The following is a 12857-nucleotide window of genomic DNA, read 5'->3' as shown; positions in this document are numbered from 1 at the left end:
GGTTCTTGTTTTAGGTGTAGGGATCCTTGATGTCCTTAGCACTTAGGACCATCAGGAGTAGTTGACCAACAAGGGCAGTTGACCTTTTACAATCACCTTTATAATACACTATGGCTGCTTCAGCCTCTCACTTCTTTACTTTTGTCTCTCTTTTTCTCTGAGCCTCATTATTCCCTTAATTCAGATCCTTACCTTGTTCTGTGTCATAGATATTTTTGGAAATCTAATGGAAGTTATGGATGCTTTCTCCAGAAAAATGCACATTCCCACCTACACAGTTTTGCAAAATGTATCAGAAGATTCACAGGTCCCCAAAGTTCATGAATTCACTGTTAAGAAGCCTTGCCTTGGGAATTCCCTGGTGGTCCGGTGATTAGGACTCTGCTTTCACTGCCAAGGGTCTGGGTTCTATCCCTGGTGGGGGAACTAAGATCCCGCAAGCCATGAGGTGTGGCCAAAAAAAAAAAGTGTTATAATTTTTTTTAAAATTTTTTTTAAAAAGAAGCCTTGCCTTTAACTGACCATAATGTATTTGGTATATTTGAAAATTGTTATATGTGGGAAATTAAAAATTTTTGTTCAGGGGCTTCCCTGGTGGCGCAGTGGTTGAGAGTCTGCCTGCCAATGCAGGGGACACGGGTTCGAGCCCTGGTTTGGGAAGACCCCACATGCCGCGGAGCAACTGGGCCCGTGAGCCACAACTACTGAGCCTGCGCGTCTGGAGCCTGTGCCCCGCAACAAGAGAGGCCGCGATAGTGAGAGGCCCGCGCACCGCGATGAAGAGTGGCCCCCGATTGCTACAACTAGAGAAAGCCCTCGCACAGAGACAAAGACCCAACACAGCCATAAATAAATTTAAAAAAAAAGAATAAAGGCAAAATGAAATCTTTAAAAAAAAAAAAAAATTTTGTTCATTAATAAGTATTCATTGACCAAATTTTAATTTTGATGAAGTCCAAATTTATCTTTTTTTGCTTTGGTTGCTTGTGCTTTTGGTATTATAGTTAAGAAAGTATTGGCAAATAAAAGCTTACTAAGATTTACTCCTGTGTTTTTTCCCAAGAGTTTTAGGGTTTTAGCTCTTAAATTTAGGTCTTTGGGCCAGAGTTAATTTTTGTATATGATGTGAGGTAGGGGACAAACCAACTTCATTCTTTTACATGTGGATATCCAGTAGTCCCAACACCATTTGTTGAAAAGACTAGCCTTTCCCCATTGAATTATTTTGATAACTCTGTCAAAAGTGGAACGTAAATGTGAGGGCTTATTTCTCGATGTATGCCTTTGATATTTAACATTCATGGGTGTGTAACAATTGTGAAGAGTATCTGACTCAATTTCCTAGCACGTACTGCTGGTAAGAGATGATGTCTGTGCAGATGCCCCACCCACTCCTCATCCCTTAGCCTAATTGGAGCTCGCCTGCAGCCCAATACACGGTTCCTGTGCAGGCTCACAGCTTTCCACAAGCCCTGTGGTTTCTGCTTTCCCACCTGAGGACTTTTCCTGCACCCCAGGAGCTTGCTCAGCCTGCACACAGGGCAGTCTAGAAGGGCTGGGGGCTTAACACTCCCTGGGGTAACCCCCAACCAGTAAGGAATGGGGGCCAGTTGGTAAGCACCCCAGCTTCCCTTTCACCCAGTGTGTACATTCTACATGTTCTTCCTCAGTGGAACTGAGCCCCACTTGCCCACGGCTAAAACTGTCTCATTAACTCGCCTTTCCTTTTCTCCCTTCCCGGTCTCACTTTCTCCTCTTCCTCATTTCTGCTTCACGGAAGTGCCACCCAAATTAACTAACTAAACCTAAGTCTTTGTTTACAGTCTGAGGAACCCAAACTAGGACACCACGAAAAGGGAATTTCTATTTTCACCTTTGCTTCTGCCCAGAATATGTCTCGTTAAGCATCCTCGCAATTTTTATTTTTAAGTATCCTCACCCTTGTTTTACAGGTTAGTACTTAAAGTTACGAAGTGCAGCATTATCACATTATCAAATTTTTTGTTTCAAAATTTTTTTCCAATATTTAATTACAAGGACTATGCCACCCTTTTCAAGTAGAACCTGCTGTATACATCTGTCATCTGTTTACTTTTCAGGAAATTAGAAGGAAGTGTGGTTTCTCTCAAGAAACCAATAGCAGCGTATGTTTTCTTGGTGGAGAACCAGGAAAAATTTGGCAGCAAGCCAGAAATCTACTTACTGCCACCTTGTTTTACCAGCCTTTTCCCATCTTTGGTCTTTGTGGAGAAATGAGGAAAATCGTTTTAAATTTCCACCCTTAACAACCATTTGTTGTCTGTTGCGTTCAACGTACTGTATACCAGATGAGGGTGAGAGGCCTTACAGAAAGGAAAAATGGTGCTTTCAAAAGTTTCCAGTATAGGGACTTCCCTGGTGGTCCAGTGGTTAAGAATCTGCCTTCCAATGCAGGGGACACAGGTTCGATCCCTGTTAGGGGAACGAAGATCCCACATGCATGCCGCAGCTAAGCTTGCGTGCTCTAGAGCCCGTGCACCGCAACGATGCGGCCAAATAAATATTCTTTTTAAAAAGTCTCCAGTATAAAGAGGAAACAACAACCATTTTGAGCAATTTAAAAACAAAAGGCATTATGTTAGCAAAAAGTAGACCCTCAATAAAATTTTTAAATGTTTTATTGAAGTGCACTATGTATACAGAAAGTGCACAATCATAAGTGTACAGATAGCTGAATTTTCACAAGCAACACACCGATGCAGCCAGCACCCTGATGCAGGCACAGAGCATGACCAGCACCCACCTAACCGCTATTCTAACCTTTTCGCCTCACTTTATATTACATAGAAACAGAATCAACGGTATGTACCCTTACGTATCTCACTTTTTTAATCAGGGTTTGTGAGATTCGTCCATATTCTCATGTGTAATCATAAATTGTTCATTCTCATTGCCAAATAGTGTTCTATGGTGTGAATATATCACAATTTGTCTGTTTTATTATTGGTGGACTTGTAGAGGTTTCTCAGGTTTGGGGTTTTTTTAATTTTTCAATTAATAAACTTTATTATTTAGACCAGTTTTAGGCTCACAGCAAAATTATGCAGAAAGTACAGAGAGTTCCCATTTATCCCCAGTCCCCCCACACACAGAGCCTCCCCTACTGTCAACATCCCATACCACAGTGGCTCGTTTGTTACAATGGATGAACCTACAGTAACACATCCTTATCACCCAATTGGATTTGGTTTTTTAAAATAGTGCTGCCATGGATGTTGTAATACAGTGCTGTTCAACAGAACTTTCTGCTATAATGGAAATGTTCTATAATTGGTGCTGTCCAGTACGTAACTACAGCCATATGTGACTATTAAGCACTTAAAATGTGGCTAGTGACATCTTCAGAAGTTAACTGCTAAAGGTAATGATTGTTAACTCCTGCCTGACCCAACAATCAAAGGTCAGTATGATGAGCTTTTTTTCAGAGTTGGGGGAGAATAGGGGTAAATTTCACATTTATAATTTATACATCTTGTCTACTTCTAAAGTAGGGAACACACAGTATTAAAACACTTATAATCCTTTGGATTATAAACCATTGAGGTTTTTTAAAAAGGATTTTTGGATCCATGGTAATATTCAAAAAAGGGAGAGGAAGGGAAACTTTTTTTACAAAAGCACCCCAGGGAGAAAATGTAGAAGGAATGATAGGATCATCATTTTGTAACCATCAACGAAATCAAGGATTCAGGCAAGATCACCAACGGATGCTGAAAGCACTGAGTGAAGGGTCGTTGTGCAACTGGATGGCCACACCCCTCTAGGTATCACCCACCCTTACTTATTAAATTCAAAGGGAAAGTGCTTTCTACAGTGGAGCAACCTGGCAGCCACTACGTTAAACAAGTGATCAAACTCAGCATCACCCGTGGAATGCCAGCCTGACATTCTGCACCCCCGATGCGGTGTATTAACGAGTACACGACATCACCTTGTACCGCTTTTGCAAAAGCATTTAACCTCAATGTAATCACGAGGAAACAACTAGATGAATTCCACATTTGGGACAATCTATAAAACAAGGGACCTGGGCTAAAGAGGCACACGGCTAAATGAGTGAATCCTAAACTGAAAAAAAACCACATTACTGGACATTATTGGAACAACTGGGCAAATTTTAATATGGATTACATTTTTTTCTTCCAGTTTTATTGAGATATAATTGACATACAGCCCTATGTAAGTTTAAGGTGTGCAGCATAATGATTTGATTTACATGCATCATGAAGTGGTTCTCACAGTAAGTTTAGTGAATATCCATCACCTCATATAGGTATAAAATTAAAGAAATAGAAAAAATTGTTTTCCTTGTGATGAGAATTCTTATGATTTACTCTCTTAACAATTTTCATATATAACATACAGCAGTGTTCATTATATTCATCATGTTGTACATCACACCCCTAGTACTTATTTATCTTATAACTGGAAGTTGGTAATTTTCGACCACCTTCCTCCACTTCTCCTCCCCCACCCCCATCCCAGATTACATATTAGATAAGATTATTGTATCAGTGCAATAGAAGTGTGGTTCTAAGGAGACTATCCTTGGAGAAACATGCCGATGCATATTAAGGGTAAAATGTCATGATACCTGCAATTTCAAATGGTTCCGAGTGGAGACAGAGAGACAAAACAAATGTGGCAAAATGTTAACAGTTGGTGAATCTAGGTACGTATTCTTTCAACTTTCTGTAGTTTCGAAATTTTTCAAAATAAAAAATCAGGGAGTGAGGGGTTATAAGAGTTGACAGTTAAATACCATAAGGGCTCAGGAGCCATTCAGAAGCGCAGACAAGATTGCACCAGAAGACTATAGAATCAAACAGTTACCACGATTAACAAAAACATGCAGAGCTTCTGTCTTTACTCTTTGCCTTTGCTGGCTTTTAGGCAGGGGGGTTATCCAGCTCCCATACTGGCATGTAGGAACTTAGCAGGGTGCTGGTTGCTTTCTGAGTTGCAAACGGCAGTGAGAACTTACATTTCCTTTAAATAATTATCTCAATGCATATATTCAAGTACTGAATTCGCTTTAAGAGGTGAGTTGCCAGACTTCCCTCGCGGCACAGTGGTTAAGAAGCCACTTGCCAATGCAGGGGACACGGGTTCGAGCCCTGGCCCAGGAAGATCCCACATGCCGCGGAGCAACTAAGCCCACAAGCCACAACTACTGAGCCCACGCCCCTAGACCCCATGTTCCACAAAAAGAGAAGCCACTGCAGTGAGAAGCCCGCGCACGGCAACAAAGTATAGGCCCCGCTCGCTGCAACTAGAGAAAGCCCTCGCAACAACGAAGACCCAGCGCAGCCAAAAATAAATACATTAATTAATTAATTTTTTTAAAAAGGTGAGTTCCCTTGCTTTAAAGCCCCTTTAAAAAAGGACTTTCCTTGATGTAACATCTCAACATCTGTCCGTTCCATTAGCCCTTGCCTAGCTTCTGAGTGACATGCAGGAAGTGACTTTCAGCAATCAGATGTTACGAGGAACTTGAGGGGAAAAAGGTGAAGAAACCCTCACAAGATCCTACAGTGTGTTGACGACAGAGTTTTAAATAGAACCCAGGACCCCAACAGTCCTACCACCTGCTGCAATCACAGCACTCCAAGTTGTCCACAACGGGACTGATTAAGATTTGGAAAGGCCAGGATAAACAACAAGGTCCTACTGTGTAGCACAGGGAACTATATTCAATATCCTGTGATAAACCACAATGGAAAAGAATATGAAAAAGGATGTATATATATGTATAACTGAATCACTTTGCTGTACAGCAGAAATTAACACAATGTTGTAAATCAACTCTATTTAATAAAATTTTTTTTTTTTTTTAGGGTTCTTTTAGAAATTTTTATTGATATGTCACATGCATATAGAAAAGTACACAAATCATAGGAGTACAGTTCAATGAATTTTCATAAAGTGAACACACCTGTGTAATCAGCAACCAGATCACAAAACAGAACACTATATTCAAATCCAGAAGCCACTTATGAGCTCTCTAAAATTTTTTAAAAAGACTTGGAAGAGTCAGTATTGCATTCTCTTAGAATTAACTTCTCTGTATTTATAGCAGGTAAAAGAAACTGATGCAGAACTTTTTTTTAAATGTTGTTGTTTGAGGAGTAGCCCCAAGCCCTTCCGCTCAATAATGCATTTTAAAGAACACTGGCAGGAGGCAATGTGTCCTCAGAAGAGAAAAGCTGTTGAGCTGCTAGCCTGTCCCACCCACCACCACAAGCAGCGGGGATTTACCGCCTGATTGGCTGCCCATTCCTCAGAAATGCCCAGCCCACTGCAGCCCTTCCTTCGTCAGGATAATGCCGATGGGCGCAGTGCCTCTACCAACAGGACAAGTTTACGAGCTGTGAGGGAGGACGTCTGTTATGGTCCTCTTGTTAGTTTTTCTTTCTGGCAAACTCTGGACCATGGCCAAAAAACCATTCTCTTCTGGGCCTCGGAGGAGCCTGGTAAAGGAACTGAGACACTTCCTGAGGGTGGATCAGGTGGAGAGCCCTATGGAAGGTACTGGAAGAATTTGGGAGGGATCCTAATGGCAGGGAGGGAGTTGGTTAGAATACATCACCCTAAGTGTTCCCTACAGGATGAAGTCCTGGCTCCTTCAGGACTGGACCATCTGCCCCTCTCGCCCATCTCCCCTCGCTGCAGAACCTCTGCTGTTTCCCGTGCCCATAGGCCAGCTCTTCCCACCTCCAGGAGCACCTTTGCAGGACTGCTGCCATGGCCTTGCCACCAAAAGCAAACATTCTCCAAAGCCCAGTTCATGCGTTTCTTGAAAGCCTTCCCCAATGTACCCACACATGCAATGTTAGGTATCACCAAAGCATTTTCTTTCTTTTTTTTTTTTAACACTTTTATTGGAGTATAATTGTTTTAAAATGGTGTGTTGGTTTCTGCTGTATAACAAAGTGAATCAGCTATACGTATACTTATATCCCCATATCCCCTCCTTCTTGAGTCTCCCTCCCACCCTCCCTATCCCACCCCTCTAGGTGGTCACAAAGCACCGAGCTGATCTCCCTGTGCTATGCGGCTGCTTCCCACTAGCTATCTGTTTTACATTTGGTAGTGTATATATGTCCATGCCAATCTCTCACTTCATCCCAGCTTACCCTTCTCTCTCCCCATGTCCTCAAGTCCATTCTCTACATCTGCATCTTTATTCCTGTCCTGCCCTAGGTTCTTCAGTACCATTCTGGATTGGAAGAATCAACATCGTGAAAATGACTATACTACCCAAAGCATTTTCAGTATGTTCTTAAGTACATATCACATTTCTTTGGCCTGTTTAAAAATCAATATTTTCACTCCATAAATATTTTTCTAACTATGTGCCAGGCACTGAGCTGGAGAGACAGGTAGGAACTAACCAACCCCGGCTGCAAGGTGCTCACCCCTGGTAGAAAGACAACACTCATCGCGCTTGAGAGGCACCCTAACAGAGGAGGAGAGCAGGCACCTACCCCCTCAGGACCAGGACGCCCAATCACCTTTGTAGGGAAGACCACTGGTGGAGCAGATTTGGGAAGGAAAATCACCCAGTTTGGTTTTAGACGTGCTCAATTAAGACAAGCAAGACATGTCACGCATAGGCAGTTGCATATGTGAGTCTAAAGTTTGGGAGCTCTGAGCTGCAGATGACTCACTCGGGAGGCACAAGCATAGAAGGCAGATGCTCCTGGCACGTGGTGGGGAAGGGAAGAGAGCTCAGAACTGAGCTCTGTCTCCCTCCATTGTTGATCTTCCTTTTCACATTTTCTTTATACCTCTTTTTTTTAGTGGATCTGAGGTTCTTCCTAGGAAGGACAATAACAATAATAATTGCCACTGCTGACATGTGCCAGATGCCTTATCTACAGGATGTCTAATAATCACAGTAACTCTATGGTAGGTACTCCTATTCTCAGTTTACAGGTAAAAATACTCCCATGCAGAGAGAATCAGTGCTTCGCCCCAATCACACCTGCAAGGACGCAGAGTGAGAACTCCAGTCAAGATTCTCCAAAGCCCACGTCTTCCCACTGCATCATCCAATGAGCCAAGATATCCAGAGACTGGGAACAGCTCCCCGCAGCTTCTCCAGCCCCACTGAGGGCCATCTCATAACCCAGTGTGTCTCATAAGAATCTCCTAAGAAGGGACTTCCCTGGTGGCGCAGTGGTTAAGAATCTGCCTGCCAATGCAGGGGACATGGGTTCGAGCCCTGGTCCGGGAAGGTCCCACATGCCATGGAGCAACTAAGCCCATGCACCACAACCATTGAGCCTACGCCCTAGAGCCCGCGAGCCACAACTCCTGAGCCCGCATGCCACAACTACTGAAGTCTGCGTGCCTAGAGCCTGTGCTCCACAACAAGAGAGGCCACCGCAATGAGAAGCCCGCACACTGCAACGAAGAGTAGCCCCCGCTCGCCACAACTAGAGAAAGCCCGCATGTAGCAATGAAGACCCAACGCAGACAAAAATAAATAAATAAAATAAATAAATTAAAAAAAAAAAAGAATCTCCTAAGAAGCTTGTGCAAAGCAGTGTAGTTGACTAAATAATGGCCCCCAAAGATTTCAAATCCTAATCCTTGGAACCTGTAAATGTTACCTTATGTGGAAAAAGGGTCTTTGCAGACGTGATTAAGTTAAAGAACTTGAGACAAGAAGATTATCGTGGATTATCTGAGTAGGCCACAAATGCAGTCACAGTGTCTTTATAAGAGAAAGGCAGAGGGAGATTTAACACACAGAAGAGGAGAAGGCAATGCAGCCACGGAGGCAGGAGGCAGAGACCGATCAGAGGGATGCAGCCATAAGGCAAGGAACGCTGGCAGCCACCAGAAGCTGGAAGAGGCAGGGCAAGAAACAGCTTCTCCCCAAGAGCTGCCATGGAGAGGCAGCCCAGCCAACACCTTGATTTTGGTCCAGTGAAAAGTGATTTCAGACTTTTGGCCTCCAGAACTGAGGGAATACATTTTTGTTTCTTTAAACCACTGCGTTTGTGGTGATTTGTTTCAGCAACTCCAGGAAACTAACCCATGTAGATTCCAAGGACACATGACCAGGGAGTTGGATTTAGTAGGTCTGCTTTTTGACAGGCAGCCAGAGTGATTCTGATACCGACAATCTGTGGGCCACACCGCCTCAACTGCTCAGGCAGGGGACCTGTAGGACTTAAACCCTTAAACTAGGGGTTTTTAGTCTGGGTCTATTCTGCTATGGAATCCATAGTTGAATTTCAGGAGTTCCATGAATTCCTTAAGATTATACAAGAAACTGTGTGTGGGTGTGCACACAAGTTCATATTTTTCAGGGATGAGGTTTTCTTCATCCTTAAATTAGATGAAGAATTTCTAATTTAAGAAAAAGACGTTACTAATTACTAATTACTAATTTAAGAAATTACTAATTTAAGATTTACTAATTTACTAATTTAAGTAAATTAAATTTACTAAATTAAATTTACTAATTTAAGTAATTTAAGAATTACTAATTTAAGAAAAAGACGTTAATGTGTGTAAACCTGGTCCAAGGTGGGTGAGGAGAATTGGCCAAGCAGGGTTCTTAGTTCCCCGACCAGGGATCGAACCGGGGCCATGGCAGTGAAAGCGTGGAGTTCTAACCACTGGACCACCAGGGAATTCCCTGAAGCAACTTTTATTTTTTATTTTTTTTTCGGCCGCACCATGCAGCTTGTGGGATCTCAGTTCCCCGACCAGGGATCGAACCCGTGCCCCCAGCATTGGAAGCACGGGGCCTTAACCACTGGACAGCCAGGGAAGTCCCTGCAACTTTTAAATTAGGCCCACCTCCCCAGGGTCTATGCTGAACCTGAGAGAGAAGGAAACCGGAACAAAGATTGAATCAAATTAAATAGTGGTATCTTCAAGTCAAAACAAAACTGAGAGCATAAGGCAACCTTAGGGCCTAGTGAGAGAGTGACACAAGACTGTGGGCTGTGTCCTCACTTCAGTGAGATAATTAGTGGAATAGATTATCTTTGGATGGATCTGCCTTTGGGAGCAGTAAGTAGACAGCACCACTAGAGGAACCCAGGATCTAGGCAGTCACCGGTCAGCACCCACAGGAGAGCAAGGCAGAGATGACCATTTGTAAGCACAGAGGACAAACACCGGAAGAGCCCGAAAAGAACCAGAAGGCAAAAACAAAGAAGAAAAAAAAAAGATGAAGAAGAAACAAAAAAAGAATCAGAAGGCAGAGGTTTCAGACTAGGAGCATTTATTGTTTATACACAATGAGAAACTTGGGTTACATATATTTTTCCTTTCAATTTAACCCTTTAATCTTGTCTTAGTTGGCATGAATTTTATATCAATTCATCTTAATCATTTTACTATTTGAATTTTGGCCCCTTTTGTTTAATAACATGTTAATTTTATCTTTATTTGCTCGATTGCCTGTTTAATATCTCTCTCTTTTCTACTGGACTGTAAATTCCACTGAGGTAGAAAAAACATCTGTTTTTCTCAACAATGTGTCCCCCGCTCCTAGCACAATGCCTGACAGATAGTGTTTTATTTCTCCCGTGTGTGGTCATAACTTTTAAAAATGAATGAACCAGGGCTTCCCTGGTGGTGCAGTGGTGGAGAATCTGCCTGCTAATGCAGGGGACACGGGTTCGAGCCCTGGTCTGGGAAGATCCCACGTGCTGCGGAGCAACTGGGCCCGTGAGCCACAATTACTGAGCCTGCGCATCTGGAGCCTGTTCTCTGCAACAAGAGAGGCCGCGATAGTGAGAGGCCCGCGCACCGCGATGAAGAGTGGCCCCCGCTTGCCACAACTAGAGAAAGCCCTCACACAGAAACAAAGACCCAACACAGCCATAAATTAATTAATTAATTAATTAAATTTTTTTAAAAAAGTTACATATCTAAAAAAAAAAAAAAAAAAGAATGAACCAATAAAATAGTGTAGCCACTTTGGAAAACAGTCCAGTAGTTCCTCGAAACTTGAAACACAGAGTTACCATGGGACCCAGGAATTCCACTCCTAGGTATGTGCCCAAGAGGACTGAAAACCTATGTCCACACAAAAACTTGTAGACAAATGTTCACAGCAGCATTATTCATAACAGCCAAAAAGTGGAAACAACTCAAATGTCCATCAACTGATGAAAGGATAAAAAAATGTGGCACAACCATACAATGGATTATTTTTCAGCCATAAAAAGAAATAACATATGGATACATGCTACAACATGGATGACGCTTAAAAACATTATGCTAAGTGAAAGAAGTCAGTCACAAAAAGGTCACTATTGGATGATTCCATTTATAAGGAATGTCCAGCATAGGCAACTCCATAGAGACAGAGGTAGATGTGTGGTTGCCTAGGGCTGGGAGTGCTTGAGGGGGGCTGGAGAGTAACTGCTAGTGGGTACTAGGTTTTTTGGCAGGTAATGAAAATGTTCAAAAATTAGATAATGGCGGTGGTTGCACAACTCTGTGGATATATTAAAAACCACTGAATTGCACACTTTAAATGGGTGAATTTTATGATATATGAATGGGATCTCAGTAAAGCTATTTTTAAAAATAAAAAATAAGAAATGATATAGTCATGTCCTTTAAGAAAAGTTATTAAAATCAACAAGGAAAATTTTAAAACATAATAATAGTTTGTTTTCAAGAACAATAGCCCTGTGTACTTGAACTGATGGCAGTGTGGCTGGATGGGAGGGGACAGAATGCAAAAATCACGGGGCTCCCTGGCTGCAGGGGTCGCCGGGTAAGAGGACTTCGCCTCCAGAGCCCCGCTTGGGCAACGGAGCAGGGACACAGGGTGCAGCTCCAGCCTCAGAAAAGAGTGAGGGAGGATGCAGAGGGGCGCGTTTGATTCCTCCTTGGCCTCCCACAGCACCCTTTGTATTGTGCCATTTTAACGATCTGGACCAAGCCCCACTCATCGCGGGATCCCCAGCGCCCAAGCAAGCTCCCCAGGCGCCAAGTATGTATTGTTTGACTCAGGAAATATGGTGGGTTAATGAACGGACGAGGTGCCTCACAGTGCGCCGGCAGGTCACTGTATTCCGCTCTGGCCGCCGGGTTTGGGGGTGCGTGACAGCGAAGGGGTCCGCGGGAGCCGCGCTGGCGCTGTCTGGGGGGCGGGGGGCGCAGCCTTTGTGCAGAGGCTGTTCCCGGCTTCCGCCGCTGGGGGCGGCCTCCCGCCCGCCGACCCCCGACAATAGCGCGAGGGGTGGGGAGCCGCGCGTTCCCGGAAACTTTTCCCTCGAGTCTTGACCGCCACCGCCCGCCCCCGGGAGCGCGGAGCTGGGCGCGCCCATCTCCGGCCGGCGGTCGGCGCGCTCGGCTGGGGCCGCCGCGAAGGAACAGACTCGGAGAAGGGGACGCGCGGGGAGGCAGCGCCCGGGGCGGCGGGCAGCGGGGGGAGGCTGCGCGCGAGTCCCCGGCCAGAGGGAGGCGCGGGCACCGGGCCAGGCGGAGCCGAGACAGCCATGGAGGAGGCGCCCAGCCCCGCGCCCGCGCTCTGGAACTGGGACTACCTGGACCATTGCTTCGCCCGCCACCGTGTCTGCATCTCCTTCGGCCTGTGGATCTGCGCCTTTTCCTGCTGGGTCGCCGTCCACGCGCTGTAATGGGGACTGGGGCCGGGCGGCGCCGGGGCGGGGACCGGGGCGGCCGCGGGGGGCAATGGGGCGCTGCCCTCCGCTAACTCGCGCTTGGAGATCTAGAGGGAAGGGGGCAGAAAGGGAGGAGGCGGGAGGCAGCACAATTGCAGCATCGAGAGGAACATTTTGCTGTAGACTGAAATCAGATACTTCTTTCCG

General features: G+C 44.6%; 1 protein-coding gene and 1 long non-coding RNA gene across 7 annotated transcripts in view; one reads left to right on the top strand and one right to left on the bottom strand.

Moving 5' to 3' along the window:
• LOC137766349 (uncharacterized) overlaps positions 1-12857 on the bottom strand; it is a 15969-nt gene extending 3112 nt beyond the window's left edge. Inside the window, exon 1 of the long non-coding RNA XR_011074307.1 lies at positions 12573-12857. This is a non-coding gene — a long non-coding RNA (uncharacterized lncRNA). The remainder of the gene's footprint in view (positions 1-12572) is intronic.
• TMEM44 (transmembrane protein 44) overlaps positions 12276-12857 on the top strand; it is a 33877-nt gene continuing 33295 nt past the window's right edge. Inside the window, exon 1 of one of the 6 annotated variants that reach the window (XR_011074306.1) lies at positions 12276-12661. Coding sequence is in view for 5 of the 6 variants with exons in the window: in XM_068546469.1 (XP_068402570.1) it covers positions 12525-12661 (137 nt within the window). In the remaining variant the exon portion in view is untranslated. The remainder of the gene's footprint in view (positions 12662-12857) is intronic. The other 5 variants (XM_068546469.1, XM_068546468.1, XM_068546472.1 and 2 more) reach the window with 5 other exon arrangements.

The sequence above is a fragment of the Eschrichtius robustus genome, chromosome 6, assembly GCF_028021215.1.
Source record: "Eschrichtius robustus isolate mEscRob2 chromosome 6, mEscRob2.pri, whole genome shotgun sequence".
NCBI lineage: Eukaryota > Metazoa > Chordata > Mammalia > Artiodactyla > Eschrichtiidae > Eschrichtius > Eschrichtius robustus.
This window is presented reverse-complemented; position numbering and strand designations above follow the sequence as displayed.